The sequence below is a fragment of the Poromitra crassiceps genome, assembly GCF_964638095.1.
Source record: "Poromitra crassiceps genome assembly, chromosome: 3".
NCBI lineage: Eukaryota > Metazoa > Chordata > Actinopteri > Beryciformes > Melamphaidae > Poromitra > Poromitra crassiceps.
Window position 1 is genome coordinate 72168015 of NC_139625.1, and position 18646 is coordinate 72186660.

Here is an 18646-nt window from a genome sequence, read left to right on the forward strand (position 1 = left end):
TATTCTTTGCCTTGAGACATCCTGTATTCTTTGCCTGCGTTTCATTAGTCGTTTCAACCTCTGACCTAAATAATATGGACAGAGCTATCCCATTGATCTTGGTCTCCCATTTGGAGTTGAAATGTTGGCGGTCGCCATTTTGATTTTTAGTAGTATACTATAACGTAGTCAAGTATCTGTATATCTCATATCTTGTATTTAGTTTTTCTTTTTCTATTTTTCTAGAGACTTTGCATAAACCATGTAAATGTTTAGCATGTAAAGCGCTGTAAAAATTAAGATATTTTAAAGTTATTCATTTTCATAACAAGCAACTTCTTGACTGACAAACAAAATAATGGTTCCTCTCTGCTTTGTTTCAGCCTCGGCCTTCTCAGAGAGGTACTTGGGCTCGCCCTCGACTGAGGAAAGCAGATACCAAGTGAGCCTCTCGCTTCCACCGATCATCCTTCTGTTGCTGTGTTCAACTCCTACCTTCCCCAGTCTCTCACACTTTCATAAGACAATATGTCACACCAGATTGGAAAACAGCAAGGAATTTAAGACTGCTGTGTGTGTGTGTGTGTGTGGGGGGGCGGGTGCTGGCAGACTGTGGGAGTGTCTGTGACGTATCCATGCATGTTATTGACTGTGTGTGTGTGTGTGTGTGTGTGTGTATGGGGGGGGGTGTATACTGTGTGCGTGTTTGCATGTGTATGTGTCTATGTACAGTATGTTGCTGGATTGTGATTGATTGATTCTTTATTTGGATCTCTTTCATCCCTGTCGGTCTATTCTACCAAAAGTCCACAGCAGAAAAAACGTAGATAACAGAAACATAATACAATATTCAAGTAGAAAAAGATGACATTCAACACACACATATTGATGGCATAATACACACAACACACCATATATACGGATAATAATGCATACATGCTATACCACCCAATCATTCAATCTTACTTACAATACATCCACACCAATATATTGCACAAAGAAATCCTCAAGTCAGGTTACCTTTGAATATTCTATTAAGCCATTGACTTTAAAACTACATAGACATACACTGTCAATACAAATAAAAATATTACGAATGGAAACAGGATTCTTATGAAAAAATAATAATAATATGAGCGGACCAACAGCTGAGAGGCTGTTCAGTATGCAGACTAGCAGCTCGTTGTGCTGTCATAAGGCTTAAGGCCAGAAACACATGCTGTTGTGGAGATTTAAAAATTAAAATACTACAGCATTGCAAATACTCCTCGTACCATGCTAAATATTTAATTTGTGGTTTGCCTGTGGTTTTGGAGTCCCATAAACATTGACTTGGAAAATTAATGAAGTCAATTTTGTCCATTTTCTTCACGCACAATAACATTTGGTTGAGGTTTGACGGTTAGTAAAAGGCAGGCCATATCCACGTCTTAATGAAAACATTCCCTGTTTTGGTTCACTTCACAAACAAAACAGTTGATGAAAATGTGCCTATCAGCATTTCAGGCTACCCTCCAGATCGTGTCCTCTCTATTGTAACACAAACAAGGAGAAGAAAAATAGGAAAATGCCAGAGGTGTAGTAGAGACTAAAAATCACACAGCTGTCCTCCCTGTGAAGGTTGCAGTCAAAGTGTGATTTCCCCCTAAGTGGGTTGCGTCTATCTGGGCCAGAGGAAGCTATTTTTGTGACTCCCACAGCAGGGGGGTAGCTTTAAATGACATCCATGAAGGGAATGTGACACGATTTGATCACACAATAATCATCACTGATTCAGTCCTCAGAGAGAGAGAGAGCGGTGGAGAGAGACAAAATGGGTTAGAACGTGTTAATGTCTGTGTGAGCCAAGAGTTGTAGGTTCAAGTCCCAGCGGGGAAAATCTGAATTTGGAGAGAAGACATGCTCTCCCTTTCCTCAACAGTGACCGTCTATCAGAGCAGTAAATACAATTTTCCTTCTTGTTAGAGAGAGTCTGGCTGCACATTTTATGCTGAATCAAACATGCTTCAGGTATCTTTAAAGAATTTTAACAGCATTTTGCCCAAGTTTGGAAGGCTGCTTAACACTAGAAAGGGCAAATCACTTTCAAGCAAAACCGCTTGATGAGTTTCCCTAGACTCACTTGATGTACAAATGGTCTGGTTAGATTTGCAAACGTGTTTATGTTTACAAGCTTGAATTGACAGCTTGTTGGCCGTCTCTCAGACCCCCACAGTCATAGAACCCCCACAGTCCAAGTCCTTTGTGGCGTTCATGATGTATGCACTGTAAAAAATTCAAAAGATTTTTTACAGTATGCTGTTCAAAGCATTTCTCGTTATCTGTGTGTCCAGACATCCAGAGTGCTGCCCAACATGAAAGGCCTGCCTGGAGGAACTCTGTTTCTGGCTCATGGAACTGCTGACGGTACACACACTTTCTTCATTTGCATAAAGGCTTTCACTACAAAGCAGCATCAATTTGGAAATAAAACTGTCCTCTCTGAAACGTGTTGGTCAATACTTCTGAAACACAGATTATTCTATTCTCAAAAACATAAATATATTCTAAGCAAAGGTCTTAAGATGTTTCGTAACTTTCATAGTAGCCTAGAATGTGTTAGAATAAGAGTATTTTCAGTATGTGGTTAGGGCTAGGCGATATGGACAAAATCAAATATCACAATATTTTTTGACCAAATACCTTTCGATCATATATATCGATATTGCGACAATATATTGTAGGGATGACTATTGGTGCTTTCACAAAATATTTACACAATGGGACTTTTGATAAATAATCATCAGTAATGTGGATATAATGACTAAGTGGGTAAAGGCCAAGAATACATCGGCTAGAACAGTCTGGGAAGTTCAGAAAATGACGCCACTTTATTGTAATGCAGCCTTTAAAACCAGAAAAAGACAACACTGCATCACAATATTATGATATCGATATGATATTGTGATATTTCCCAGCGCTAGTTGGTGGTTATTTATATGGAACCGCTTAATAAAGAGCATTAAAACTAAGGGGTTGTCCTACAACCCAGGTTTTATGAGTGAAGCGAGGCTCCCACCTATTGCCATCTCTGCGTGGTACACGCTATCGAATGCTCTTACCTTTTATTACTTTAAAAGTGTCCTTTCCAACCATCCATTAGACCGTTGACAGGATGCAGACTGGACCCTTGGAAAATCCGGGGCGATCCTGACGGTCTCATGGTCTCCCATCCAATAGCAGGAGTAGAGGCGGGCACAAGCCCTCACGCCTGGAATTGGACCGGGAAAACACCACTCACCCGGCATTCGGCCAGAACCAGACAGACTGGCAGCAAGGCACCTGAGGTGGGAGCCTCGCTTCACTCATAAAACCTGGGTTGTAGGACAACCCCTTAGTTTTATTTAGTTGAAGCTCGGCTCCCACCTATTGCCACCTTACAACCGACCTTGCTGCAAAGGAGCACCTAAGTGCCCGACCTTGCGACTCTCGATCGAAAAATGGGCCGTCACGGCTTATAGCGCATGGGAACCCGATAAGGATTGGGGAGCAGTCAGCGAGGCAACTAGTCCGCGGAGGCAGACAGAACCGCATGAGCGAATGTCGCGCCTCCCACATCCAGACTATAAAACCTCACAAAGGTATGGTGAGTCGACCATGACGCAGCTGCGCACATATCTTCCACCGTCACACCGCGCAACAGCGCCCAGGAAGAAGCCACGCCCCGAGTAGAGTGGGCCTTAATTCCTTCCGGTGGAACCTTCCCAGCGGCAGAATAGGCCAAGTTAATGGCCTCCACTATCCAGTGCGATAGACGCTGTTTGGACAACGGCTTGCCCAGAGCCTTAGCCCCATGGCACACCAGAAGCTGGTTAGACGTACGCAAAGTACGCGTCTTGGCCACATAGGCACGGAGCGCCTGCACGGGGCAGAGCGACCTAAGTCTCCTCTCTTCCGCCGAAGAAGAGGCAGAAGGCTCAAACGCGACCAGGTCTATGGTCATGGACCTGAAGCCAGCCCCAATACACTTAGGCTGATAAGCAGGGTTCGGGCGGAGCGTGGCCCTGCGCCCATCGTTAGAGAACACCATGCACGATTGTTGCACTGACAGGGCAATCAAGTCTCCCACTCTTTTGCCGGAAGACAAAGCGAGAAGCAATGCCGTCTTCAGCGAGAGGTGTTTCAGGTCGGCAGCGTCGAGTGGTTCAAACGGAGGCCTCGAGAGGCCATCCAAGACCGTGACCAAGTCCCACTTGGGAAAGATGTTCCTTGTCTGGGGGCGAAGCTTGCGCACACCCGTCATGAAACGAGAGACCAAAGACAGGCCTCCCACTGTCTTGCCCTCGATGTCCATGTGGCAGGCCGAGATGGCGGCCACATAAACCTTAAGGGACTGCGGCGACTGGCCCGCTTCGTACAGACCCTGGAGGAAGCAGAGAATGGGCCGAACGTCGCAGGTCACCGGGTCCAGGTTCCTTTCTGCGCACCAGCGTGAGAAGGACCGCCACTTGTAGGTGTACTGAGTGCGAGTCGAGGTGGCTCTAGCACTCTGTATGGTTTGCACGACGTTCGCAGGCAGGCCCTGGGCTAGCAACCGTTCCCGTTCAGGGACCAAGCGGCCAGCTTCCACTTGTGTGGGGATGGGTGGAGTATCTCTCCGCCCGCCTGCGACAGCAGGTCCTTCCGACGCGGCAGCAGCCACGGAGGACCTCTCGTCAGAGTGATCAGATCCGCAAACCAGACCTGCGACGGCCAGTGCGGGGCTACCAGAATGAGCTGTAGCCCTTGCTGTCTCACCCTGGCCAGCACCTGGGGAATCAGTGCGATTGGGGGGAACGCATAGAGGGCCGCCCTCGGCCAGACGTGCGCCAGCGCGTCGTGGCCCAACGGTGGATCGTCCGCGAGGATGGAAAACCACTGGGGGCAATGGTGTGCGAGCCGCGAGGCGAAGAGATCGACGCTGGCTTGCCCGAACCTGGCCCAGATCTGCTCCACCACCTGTGGGTGGAGAACCCATTCTGAATTGCGCGGGTTGCCCCGCGATAGCAGGTCCGCTCCCAGGTTGAGGTGGCCCCGAATGTGTGCCGCCGACAGGGACAGCAGGTGGAGACGGGCCCACTCGTGGATGACCGTAGCCAGCTGGTTCAGAGCCAGCGACCGGACACCGCCCTGGCGGTTGATGTACGCCACTGTCGCGGTGTTGTCCGACCGTATCAGTACATGGTGGCCCATGATCTGATGTTGGAAGTGCCAAAGAGCGAGGCGAACTGCCTCCAGCTCTAGTATGTTTATGTGGCGAAGCTGTTGGGCTTGCCATCGCCCGTTTGCAGCCTGGCCTTCGAAGACCGCGCCCCAGCCCCAAAGGGAGGCGTCGGTCCGAATCACTCGCCTGAGTGGGACCGGACCCAGTCTGGTGCCCTCTGAGAGCCAACAGCGGTCCGTCCACACTTCCAAGGCTTGGCGAGCGCGGTCCGACAGCGTAAGGACGCGGGACCGATGTATCGCTGGGTCCAAGCGATGACCGAGGAACCACCTTTGGAAGGGGCGCATGTGCAGCAGCCCCAGAGAAATTGCCGCGGTCGCCGCGGCCATAAGGCCCAGTAGCACGGAGCACTGGTGAACGGAGATCGTGCGTGCGTGACGCCGAGTCTCCGCTGTCCTCCGAAGGTTGTCCAGCCTCTCCGGAGAGAGGCGGGCGCGCATTGAAAGGGAGTCTAGCTCCAGACCCAGGAAGGTTGTGACCTGTTGAGGCACAAGGGCGCTCTTGCGCCAGTTTATAAGGAACCCCAAGGCCTGGAGGTGGGAAGTCAGCACCTCGGTGTGTGCGGACACCATCTCGCTCGAGCTCGCCGCTATCAGGGCGTCGTCGAGGTAGACGTAAACGCGGATCCCGATCTCTCGGAGGGGAGCCAGCGCTGTGTTGACGCAGACTGTGAAAGTCCTGGGACTTAGAGACAGGCCGAAGGGGAGTACGCAGTACTCGTAGGAGACTCCCTGAAAGGAGAACCGGAGGTACCTCCTGTGCCTTTCCACGATGGAAACGTGGAAGAAGGCGTCCTTTAGGTCGACTGACGTGAAGAAGTCCCCGGGTCTGATCGCTCTGAACAGTGTGGGGAGCGTCAACATGCGGAAGGGAAGCTTCCTGAGCAGGGGGTTTAGCCGCCTGAGGTCGAGGATGGGCCGTAAGGACCCGTCCTTCTTGGGCACCAGGAAGTACCTGTGGTAGAACCCGGACTGCCTGTCCTTGTCCGGCACGGGCCGTATCGCGCCCTTTGCCAGAAGCGAGGAGACTTCCTCGCCGAGGACAGCCATGGAGTCCGCATCCGCCAGGTCTGAGACAGGGATGCCCGTGAAAGCCAGCGGGGGGGCCGCGAACTGCAGCGCGTAGCCCTTCTCCAGCGTTCGCAGCACCCACGGTGTGGGTCTGCACAGCCTCTTCCACAGGGGGAGGCTGTTTGCCAGGGCAGGTCTGGTGCCCTGTGTCGGGGTTACCCTTGGCACATGATCCTGAGGCGCCACGGCACACGGCCCCAGCAGGACGTCCCCAGGGGGGGTGCGTCCCGGAGGCCGTGGCAGCATGGCGTGCAGCCCCGGCAGGACCAGCCCATAGGAGCTGCGTCCCGGAGGCCGCGGCGAGTCGTCGCCCGTGGTGTGCGGCCCCAGCAGGACCAGCCCGGGGGGGCTGCATCCCGGAGGCCGCAGGAGGTCGTTGCCCGGCTGGTGCGACGACAGCTGTGGGGGGGGAATAGCAGGGGGGCCTGCAGATGGTGAGGTGCCCTCCGAGCACCTCGCAGCTTTCGCTGGCAAGGGACACGTACTGAGCAAGGCTCTCTTCGGCGCTCGACAACACTGTGGGACGCCAGGTCCTGGCAGCGTGGAGGCTGCCCCTCCCCCCCCCGGGGGACCGCTAGGTACGCGCCGGGCCTCGGGGCCCGGTCGCGGTGGCCGACTTGTCAGGGTTACGGCGGGAGCCCCTGCTGCGGCGGGCACGGCTTCCTCGACCCGCGCCAGTCCAGGCTGGCTGGGGAGGTGTTGGCCCCGCGTTCCTTGGGGCATTCGAGCTATTCCTGTCTGCGTTGGCTGGGGGACCGGACCACCCCTGGGGTTGCCTGTCCCGTGGACGGCGTGCAGGGCTGCCGCGGGTCGTCGTCGAACGACCTCGGGCAGGGGGTGGCCTCGCTGTGTGATGGGTCGCCCCGGTCTTGCGCGGCAGGACTCTGCCGACCGCCTCCGTGTCCTCACGCCGCCTCTGGGCCCTGCTGGCGAGGTCCGCCATTGAACCGAAGAGCCCGGTAGGGCAAACGGGCGCGTTGAGGAGGTCCGTCCTCTCATGGCCACGCAGGCTGGTGAGCTGCAGCCAGAGGTGACGCAAGGCGGCCACCGAAGATCCCATGACCCTCCCTGAGTCCTCCGACACACACTCCAGCATCTTGAAGACGTAGTCGGAGACCCGGCGTAGCTCAGTGAACATTTCAGGCTCGGGGGCTGCTTGGACCTGGTCTACCAGGAAGCAATGATACTTAAGCAGGAAGGCCATGGTGTTGGCCATGGAGGCCGCCTGGCCTGCCGCCAGATAGGACTTTTCCAGGAGCGAAGCAGTCTCCCTGCAGGCTGGGGAGGGGAGCAAGGGCTTCCCTTCCTTCTTCTGGCCTGGGAGCAGGTGGTCCGCCACCGCCTTCTCCAGTGGGGGGGGATGTTCATAGCCTGATTGGGCCCCTTCCACGACGCTAGACCAGCACTTAAAGCGTCGGATGGGGGCTTCAGAGGAGTAGGGTTTGGTCCAGGATCGCTGAACCCTACGCTGCACGTCGGGGCAGAAGGGCAGGCTTCCCCGTAGCGGCGTCTCAACGGCGCGGAAGTGGGAGGCGGTGAACATGTCCTTCTCGACGGTAGGGGGCGTAGGCCAGTCCCAGTCGAGGGCGGAAACAGCCCTGGCCACGACCTCCCTGAACTCCCTCTGGTAGATCTCAGAGGAGATGTCGTCAGGAGGGGGGAGCCCCCCGGGGTGAGCCCTTTCTGGGTTACCCGGGCCGGCCAGCAGGGAGGCCTCATCATCCCGTTTTGGGTGGATCTCGAGGAAGTCATCCCAGGGTCCCCCGCCTCCGGCCATCTTGGCGGAAAGGCGAGCCCATTCCGAGACACGGGAGTTAGCCGCACCTTCACCCGACCTGGGGGAGGGGGGCAGGGAACAGCAGGAACCATGTGGGGAACGCAGGTGGGGACCGCGCTGGGAACCCGTCTTGTGCTGTGAACCCGCTGGGAAACTGTGCCGGGTATACTGCTCGCACTGCCGTGATCCCGGCGGGAAGTCACGCTGGGAACCTACCTGGCAGCTGTGCTGTGAACCCGACCGAGAACCGCGTTGGGAAATTCGCGCGTCATGCCGCGGGCGCTTCGGCGGGGAGCACTGTTGGGAACCTACCTTTTTTCTTTGGTAGCTGTGCTGCGAACCCGACCGGGAACCCCGCGCATCTTGCCGTGGGCGCTTCAGCGGGCAGCGCTGCTGGGAACCCTCCTTGTGGCCATGCTGTGAACCCCAACGAGACGCACGTGGGGAGCTCACCTGGGAGCACTGCTGGGAACCCTCCTTGTGGCCGTGCTGTGAACCCAAACGAGAAGCACGTGGGGAGCTCTCCTGGGAGCTGTGCTGGGAGCCCTCCCGAGAGTTGTCAACGTGCTGCTGTCCGAGAGGCAGCGGGGTGTCGGAGGTAGCAGGCCCAGAGGTAGTCTGACTCTGGCTGGGCTCAGCTGCAGCAGCAACGCCGCCAGCGTGGCCTCTGAAGAAGTCTGCCCTGTATTTTTGAGTGCTACGAGGCATCTCAGTACAGGCGAGGCAAAACTCCGGATCTCCGAGGCAGCTATCTGCGTGGGCCTGTCCCAGGCATTCAACACACAGCGTGTGCGAGTCCTTGGCTGATAGCCACGCGCCACACTTGTCCGCACAGCGCTTCGCCTTGTTAACACTAGCCATCCTGTTAGAACACGCGGTAGTGACAGGCGAACAACGTTAACGTTAATGTATCCTCTTCTTTATCGCCTTGTGGGTAACACTGAAGCAAGCGAGTTAACACAAACCACTGAACGTGGCAGACCGAGCGCGCGTAGGCGGCAGGCTATTTTAGCGGGTCTTAACTCTAGCAAGCCAGTCGGCAGTGGTGCCGACTAATACCTGTAACCTAACACAAGAACGAGACTAAGCTACGAAACACGTGACGCTAGTAGCGGAGAGTTATCTCTACGTGAGGTTAGCTTAGACAGAGCAATTCAATTAGCAAGCATACAACGACACTCGGACCGGCTTGTTCTTAAAAGCCGCCGACACGTGAAAAAAACACTTAGCTTTGTCGCTCGCCTCCAACTTTCACCGCCCAGGCGAAGGTAACCTTCCAGACCGGAAAATCAACGACCGAGGTTCCCGTCCGCTACGCCGATGTACGGGGAGCAGTTGAAGTGAAAGTGGTCGGGCAAGCTAACGCTAATCTGGAGCAATAATTCACACGTCTGTCCTTGGCCGAATGCAGGTAAGAGTGGTGTTTTCCCGGTCCAATTCCAGGCGTGAGGGCTTGTGCCCGCCTCTACTCCTGCTATTGGATGGGAGACCATGAGACCGTCAGGATCGCCCCGGATTTTCCAAGGGTCCAGTCTGCATCCTGTCAACGGTCTAATGGATGGTTGGAAAGGACACTTTTAAAGTAATAAAAGGTAAGAGCATTCGATAGCGTGTACCACGCAGAGATGGCAATAGGTGGGAGCCGAGCTTCAACGAAATAAAACCTGACCTGGGTGAGAGCTTGTATTATGCAGCATTGGACTGTGACACTCATTTGCATCTGTTGTGTTTCTCCCCAGCAAATATTCATTTCCAACACTCTGCAGAGCTGATCAAACACTTGATAACGACAGGAGCCAACTACACTATGCAGGTAAATACTACATGTAGGCTACACTCTACACACAAGTGTGCATCATTTACAGCACATTCATATGTGTAGTTTGGAATGAAAACTACATAAGACAAACATAACATTGTTATTGACATTTTAGAAAATAGACACAGAATGAGTCAGGGCCGCTGGAAGGCACTTTAAGCAGGGGGTGCTGGGAGGAAGCGGCTCTCGCCAAAAGAAAAATATGTTTTTTGGGGACTTTTTGCCATATTTAGAGGAATATCTCATTTTAAATTAACATTAGGATTATACTGTTGTGATGTAATTATTCAGTATTTTCTCCTTTTCTCACTCATTCAGAGCAAAGAGGGAGATATATAGCATGATGATAATGCTCTATATCTCCCTATTTGCTCTGAATACACCAGTTACCATGACACAGAGTTAACATGATAGAAATATTATCAGCAAACATAATGACTAGACTAATTATTCTGATCTGAATGGCAATGATTATATCAGAAACATTGACTCCTCTCTTTGCTGTATAGTGGGAGGTGCATTTTTGAGTAGGCTATTATTAAAATAGCATGTCAAGTTCACGTTTCTTTATTGCCAGATTAAACAATTCGTATTGGTTGTTGGTTGGTTCAACAGAACATGTGCGCGCATGCGCGCTTCTTCTTCTCTAGCCTACAAGCATGTAACTTCCTTGATTGTTATTGTTGATAATTCTATTTAAATAGGCTACATTTTCAGTATATCAATAATGCAATCATTTCCCGAAACATTCCCAAACAAGAAAGGAACATAGTGCACTGGAAAATATTTTTTATTACATTTGTAAAAAAAAAAAAAAAAATCTCGCCGCTAGGGGGTGCTGCAGGTGCTGCAGCACCCGTACTTCCCGTGGCCCTAGAAAATGAGTTGAAAATGTTGCATCTGTATCAGGAATCCAGTGTCTTGTAAGTGAGTTTTAGTTGTTTTTCAAATACGATAGTATGTGTGAATGGAAATGTTTAATGTGAATCATGGTCCAAAGCTGCTATTCATTTTGTTGCAGAGAGAGAAATTCCACGTTCCAAATAATTTTCTATAAATGTTATCTTCCAAACTGCACTTAAAAGTTCTGTTTCCAAAATCTATGCTTGAAAAGTTCAGAAAAAAACTACAAAAAGTGTATGTTCCAAATAATACCGGAATAATGTTATGTTCCCAACAAGACTTTGAAACATTCCAAACAATGCCTGCCATTTTTTTACTATAGGACGAATCAGCGTGACGTCACTTGCCACCCAGAAATGCGGAACCCCGCGGCAGTTAATAGTATGAGTTGTGCCAAACAAACGTTAATATCTCAAAAACTATACATCACATCACTTATATTTTTACATTCCTTGTGAGAGCAGACTTAGCTCAAGAGTTTGATGTATAATATATGCATGTTAAAGTTGTCTGAACTGTCGCAGTTTTTAAAATGAAAACAGAGTTAGCCGGCTAGGGTCAGACACTCAAGCCTCGCGCCACTTGGGCTTCATAGGGTTCCATTGCCGTTGCCACCCAGTGATGCGGTTTGTTTACCAAAATGGTGCTCGGCTGATCCCTCGTATACAAAAAATGACAAAATTCTACCTGGAACATTCTGTGTCCAAAACAATGCTTTAAGAATTATACGCTGCGAGCAGTTACTGAAAACTTCTGTGTTCCAAACCATTGAGTTTTAACAGGCCTTGTTTTTTTCCCCTCTTAGAAATATTTATTAATATGTTTAGATATATTTATTAATATGTTTACTATGTTTTCTTGGGCAGATTTTCCCAGACGAGGGACACTTCCTGTCGAGACGCAGCCGGCTTCAACTGACTCACTCCCTAATTGGTTACTTCAGAGGATGTCTGCTCGACTCATCGTCGTTACTCCACCAAATACGAGATGAGTGAAGATGGAGGCGGTTGGACAAGAGCCTGTGTGTGTGTGATTTTGAGAGTGTGTATAGTACGTAGGTGCGTGTATGTGTTGTGACTGCGTGTTCATGTTTTATACCCGTAGCACAGCGTTTCATGGACGAAACAAGCTTCTTCGTAACATATCAGAATAGTTTTGCTCGTCAATCTGCAAGTTGTGTAAAGCTGTACGGTCAGCAGTATTGTAAAATATCATGAAGCTCTTTTCAGACTGGAGGCTTTGAGCAGATGCGCTCGGTAGCAAACAGTCCAAGTTCCAACGGTCCAAGATTCCTGTTCGACCGAATCACCGCGACGTCGCACTAAGAACAACAGTCACTTCTGGGTAGACAACCAGCGGTTGATTTGAATTGGGGAGATATCAGCTAAGTTGTTTATTGTTTATTTCTGTTGTCATTTTCAGACATAACTGTATCATAGTTCAACACGTTGTCCGACCTATATGACATTTCTGCTGTGCTTATTTTATGTAGCCTACTGTGTTAGCGTTTTTGATCAACCAAATCTACCCAACAGTGACAGGCTGGTTGGACTAACTGCTAGTTTGGGGTAAACTCGAGCTGCCATTTTCTTTAGTCTGTGGCCCTACAGGTAAATTAGGTCTCCAAACTAACATTAGCGAAAGCGTTGTTATTAACTATATGAAAGCATCAAACATGCATTTTAGACTTAACCATTTTCTCTTTATCTCAGTTGATCCTCGCCCCTGCTTGCTCCACGCCATTAAATTGTATGTACGTGACGCAGGGGTTTTCTACCTGGAAGGTATGGAGATGGTTATGAGGCAAATACCACCATGTTGGAGGAGTGACAACAAAGGGAGAGAAGCTTTATCATCTCTTATTTCCTGACAAAACAGAAAATGCCTAATCTCTGGGTGATTGCAGGGTGTTCATAACCTGACGTTGCCAGATGGGGGTGGTATTGATCGCCCCCATCTGGCAGTGTCAGGTTAGGGTGTTCAGATTCTACAAAAAAAGGCGGGGGGAGGGGGGGCTGGTAACTGCTCTCCAAATCTGACATGATGGCCCTCACAGTGACCAGGCCGCCTGTATCAGCTGTATTTACTATGCTGCCAGCGACAATACAGTCAACCTTGAGCATTATGGATGCTTGTCAGATGATCTGTTGATGGGTTGAAATCATAGAAAACAGCGGGTAGATGTGCACTTGCGTTTCAGCCTGTCAATAATGTTTTCTGCCTCATAATAAATTGATTTTAGAAGACGATCCTATTTATACCAACTGAGCTCCCTCTGAAGATTCACAGCTTTTGTTTCTGTGCAATTGACTCCAATCTCGATGATAGCCATTCCAGGCGATGGAGTATGAAACCATTACCGTCAAATTGCATGCAAGCCACCATTGTGAATATACTTCCAATATCTGTGATACTACAGTTACTTGTTTTAAAGGCATTTGTATGTGATTTTGAGAGTGTTCATTTCATACCCCATTTACTTGCATTGTCATTGTGCAGAAAAAAGGCAGAAAAGTCTCCATCATCTCAGGAATGGGCCTTGATCAGTGATCAGTATTGGGTGGCTTCTAAATATCTTAAACCTTTAAACTTATAGTAGGCCTACAAGGTTTTTTTTAACCAATCAAAAAACAAATGTTCTTGGAGAAAACCTCTTGTAAATGTGTATGGGGCAGCCTACCTGTGTCCAAATATGGTTGCAGCTTTGTAGTGTCTGCTAGCCCAATTAGACAGCAAGAGACAGAAGTCGACATACAGTAGGTACTTTGAAATGCAGGCTCTTTTTTCATCACACTCTTGGTATCAGTGTTCAAATGAAGAGTTTTGTTCGAAAATGAGACATCCAACTCTTACAAATTCCCTGACACAAAATTAAAATAATAATTATTATTTTTGGGATCTTACTTAAAGCGGCACTTCACAGAAAAACAATGCTTATTTATTTTGCACATGATCTCACACATATCTGAAAACTAAACAGTTTTGCAGGATTAATTTAGTTGAACAGATATTGAAAGTTGATTTGAGTGAAGTTGAGCACCAGTGATGTCATCTGAGGCCTATATCACGAAGCAAGATTAGTGGCTTAGCGAGGTAACTTCAGGTTTAACCCTGGGTTTGCCGTGCTACGCCGCTAGTTAACTTCTTACCGAGATATATTTCCATAACAACTTATGCTTCAGACTTAACCTGGTCCAGAGCAGGTTAAGTTGCAAGGATAAGATTAAACCTTAAAAGGCACCGCCCAAGAACCAATGAGCTTCCTGGAAAAGGAGAGAGAAGAGTATTTTGCGACCGCCAAGACCCATTTAATCATACGTCTCCAAAGCGCACCGTGTGCACGCTCCTGTAGGTTCTCCCTCTACAACATCCGCAAAATCCGTCCCTTCCTCACAAGAGAAGCGACTCAATTCCTGGTCCAGTCACTTATCGTCCCTCGCCTGGACTACTGCAACGTGCTCCTGGCTGGCCTACCTGCCACCGACATCCGACCGCTTCAGCTCATTCAGAACGCTGCAGCCCGTCTGGTATTCAACCAACCCAAATTCTCTCATGTCACTCGCCTCTTCCGGGACCTCCACTGGCTTCCCATCTCAGCTCGCATCAAATTCAAGACACTGGTACTGGTCTACAGGGCAGTACACCAGTCAGCTCCCCTGTACCTGCAATCTATGGTCAGGTTCCAAACCTCTCACCGCTCCCTTCGCTCCTCCACCAGTGCAGGGCGCCTCGCTCTTCCTTCGCTACGGACGCTCAAAAGTCGCTCATCCCGATCTCGACTCTTCTCCTCCCTGGCACCCCAATGGTGGAACGAGCTGCCACCTTCGGTCAGGACTGCTGAATCACTGCCGATCTTTCGGAAAAGACTAGACTCACCTTTTCAGGCTCCACCTGGGCCCTTCTTGATCTAACTTCTTTCTCTCTCTTTCTAAAAAAAAAAAAAAATCCTAAACTAAAACTCACACTGTTCCTTCAGGATTTGTAGTTGTCATAGACTGTGCTCCATAGTTGATTGCTCTATTGCTGACAAAAAGTGTGTTATTGTAAGTCGCTTTGGATAAAAGCGTCTGCCAAATGATGTAATGTAATGTAATGTAATGTAATAGCTTACCTACACTTTGATGTGGCTTTCAATGAATGAGGAAATAGGCGTGTCTGACGCTGTAAAATCCGGAGCTGTCCATATTGCATTGCGATTGGCTAGTTGTTACAGACCACGCCTCTTTCGTGTGCACGAGCTCCTGTTCACGAGCATTTTCAGGTGCATGAGCTCAGAGCTGATAAGGAAATCCTGAATTAACAGACCACCTAGCTGATAACCAGCATTGTGGTACAGAATAGCTCGATCGCTTTGATCTGGTTAAGCCAAACCAGATCAAAAGACAGATCCTGGATCTGTTTATCCTCCATTCGTGGTATGGGCCTCAGATAAGAAAGCGAGTTGTGAATGGCAAAGTAAATGTTGAGTCATTCATTGGTATTAATCAACAAACTAATCAAATCAATCCCTGCAAATTTAGGCTATTATAGTAATTTTGTGCTACAGGGCTGTAAAAAACATTACTTATTGAGTATAAGTCTGGTGTTTTTAAATGCATTGTTTAACAAATATTGCTCTTGTTATGAAAATAACAAAATCAGCAGCAATGATTTGGTTTTGGGAACAAGTCTTGTCCATAGCCGATGTCCCAGAAGCCATTGAACACCATTGTATTTAACACACGCATGCTCACAGGCACGCACGCAAGTGCCATATTAAGTAACTTAATAAGCTGGCTGTAAAGACCTTTGCGATCTCAGGAAAGTAGCTCCGTAGCACCGGAAATAAAAAATAGTCTCCGGCATAATGAAGAATTTGTTCCCATTTGAATTTGATTGAGTAATAACTACAACAGCCTGGCTTTTCATGGTAACAGTAATAGCAACTTTTAAAATTCAAACTATGTACTTATGAGCTGTATTTCAAGGTTTTTACCTTACAATTGGAGCCAATGACTTCCGGATTGAAAGCTAAAAACCGTACATGGAAAATCTGAAAGTTAACAGGTCTGAACTCTGTTTTGGAACAAAACTCACCACCTTTGAAATAACAAGACACTTGAGCAACGACGGCTAAGGAGCCTCGTCCTCAAGACAAAACCGTAAATGACATGACAGTACTGACTGACAGAGCCAAACGAGCAGCAGGCCTTTTACAATATGAGTATTTTGCATGGTGATGTGTTACCTCGTCACTAGGTGTTTGTGTCTGCTCTAATTAACTAGTGTGAAAATGAGACGTTATTGTTTGTCAATTACAGGCCAACATCTTGCAAGAAGGGTGTACTACCAGTATAGACCAATAGAGGTCAAAGGTCATAGATTAATTAATGCCCCTTAAGTCCTTGAATGACAAAAGCATGACACAAACCTTTTTTCCTTCCTAAGTGGATATAGCAAATTGAGTAAAACTCAATTTCAGATTTATTAATTAGCATTTATGTCCTGTTCTGGATAATTTTTTAGTTTGTGCATTCTGTGGCCAATGTGATGTTTTAGCTGTGCGCTGGAAGTTGTACAAGTTCTACAAGTTCTACGTAGCCGTCAAAGACGTTGACAACTTGTAGTGTCGTCCATGCCCATAAAGCATTACAGTGTAAGACCACGGCCACACTGATCTGTTGTCTGTCTGTTTCTGTTCATTTCAAATCATTTACAATGCTGATGACGCGTCTGTCTGTCCCCATCAGATTTCCTTCCGTTTTGAAGTTCAACCCAGTTCAACTTTTTCTGGACGGACGGATTCGTAACTGTCCGTTTACCAAATATGAAACATCTGTTGTTTAATTGGCGAACACGTTGACGTCCCAAAACAGCCCAGTGGACAGAAATCTATCCATTAGTAATTCTGTCCATTTTGTGATGGGTCAGTGTGGCTACAGCCTGAGGCATCAGAATACCAGAGAGGACGCTCTTTACTGTGATTAAGGGTGTGAGAGTGATGAAGACAGTTAGTGCCATTAATCACAGTAAAGATCATCCTCCAGGGTGTTACAGCTTTTACACAGCAATACAAAACAAGAAAGATCAACTAGCTCCCCATATAGTTTCCGCAAGAGCTGGCATAACAAACGATTGTGCTGGTAATTCCCATAAAGCAGTGATTCTCAACATTTTTCATATCGAGGAGATGAGGACTCCTAATTTAGTACGCATTAGACCCATCCTCCCCCCGTTAAATGAGATTTTGTCTCTTGGTTCCAAATATGAGAATAGTTTTTATTGTCGGATTATGATTTTGTCCTTTATTACATGGCTATTCTAGGTAGAGAGATAACAGTGAAAATATGAGCAAAATAGTCATACTTCTACATTCTATAATTGCATTATGTCTTGTAAATTAAATAATAAGTTTAACAAGTTTGCTGGGCACCTCCTGGAACACTCTCAAGGACCCCTGGTGGTCCCCAGACCCCATGTTGAGAACTGCCATAAAGCATGGCTAGCTATCGGTTGCTATGTCAACTCCAATTAGCCGTGGAGCCAGCATACTCTCATACTTCCCCTATGATGAAATATCGAGCAATTTGATTTAGATAGTGTCTCTGAATCAGGAGAGCAGTAAGATGTTTGAATGCAATGCAGATCCAGTCCAAATGTATCCAGCTGTCATAGAAATGGCTAAGAAACTGCAACGTGCTGAAACCTCCATATTCCCCAGTTTCTGTGCACTTTGACATCTTATGACTTGAGTCCAACTTGATAGAATAGTTTGTGAACTCATGGTTACTGTTTCTGTTGGAGTTTGTACTGTGAGACTGACTTGATTTTATTGGGGGGAGGGGAGGATTGTGGAATGTGGATGTGGAATGAATGAAGAAAATATTATTGTATTTTTGGTTGTTTTAATATTAAAGAACAATGAACAAGTCATGTTTGAGTCTCATCTTGGGGGAGGGGGGTCATTAGAAATAACAGCTTGTTCTTCTTCTACACTTTGTGCTCAGTCAGCTCCATTCAATTCTATAGGTACACTAGATTAGAACAATGGTTCTCAAACCTTTCCACATCAAGGACCCTTAAACTGACACCAATTCGACCACGGAGCCCCATTTGATAAGATATTGTCCCAGAGTCTCCCATCTGATAAGATATTTGCTTTTAGATGTTTTATTACAGAAAGTGTATGAAACCCATGACCAAAATAGTCATACATTCTGTCATTGTGTTACTTACAGTGGCATAGTGGAAATAAATAATTCTCCTTTTTGCTGGGGATCCCCCGGATCCCTGTTTGAGAACAACTGCTGTATAATAAATACTACTGCTCAGTATTCTGCTGTATAATACTACTGCTCAGTATTCTACTAGTGTAAAACTCAACTTTGCTCAACAGAAAATCCAAGCTTCGCTCCGCCCACAATGTTTGATTGACAGGTGATCTCTGAGAAGTGCAGTGCAGAAACAAACACATCAACGAGCAGCGAGCTTATCAAAGATCTCTCTAATGAAAAGAAAACAAAGATATTGCAAACTACATCTATAATAATAGATAATAACTCAGGAAAGGAGTCCTATCAGCATGTTTAATTTTCCACTCAGGTACTGAACAGGTGTGGTCTTGTTTGTGTAGGATAGCCTGCAGGAACCAGCATGAAAGCCTGCCAGCAGTCTTGGAAGGGAAGAGCCAGATATGTTTTGGAGCATATGTTATGTTATCACGCTCCTTAAGACCCACTGTGATACAACACGTCATGGAAGAAGTTGCCATGCTGTGGCTGTACGAGCACAACACAGCAGACTTATGAAATGATTACAAGAAGAAAAGGTTCTATTTGAATCCCCTGTCCACACAGCTGAGACTCTTCGCAGACGGA

The 18646-nt window shown here is 48.0% G+C and overlaps 1 protein-coding gene across 1 annotated transcript in view; it reads left to right on the plus strand.

The window, feature by feature from the left end:
- The window catches only part of LOC310773253 (inactive dipeptidyl peptidase 10-like), a gene marked incomplete at both ends in the record, with an annotated part of 108071 nt that extends 96286 nt beyond the window's left edge, over positions 1 to 11785 (plus strand). The window contains 4 exons of the mRNA XM_083633139.1: positions 363 to 421; positions 2313 to 2385; positions 9808 to 9881; positions 11657 to 11785. Coding sequence (XP_083489265.1) covers positions 363 to 421; positions 2313 to 2385; positions 9808 to 9881; positions 11657 to 11785 — 335 coding nt within the window. The remainder of the gene's footprint in view (positions 1 to 362; positions 422 to 2312; positions 2386 to 9807; positions 9882 to 11656) is intronic.
- Positions 11786 to 18646: the final 6861 nt, after the last annotated feature.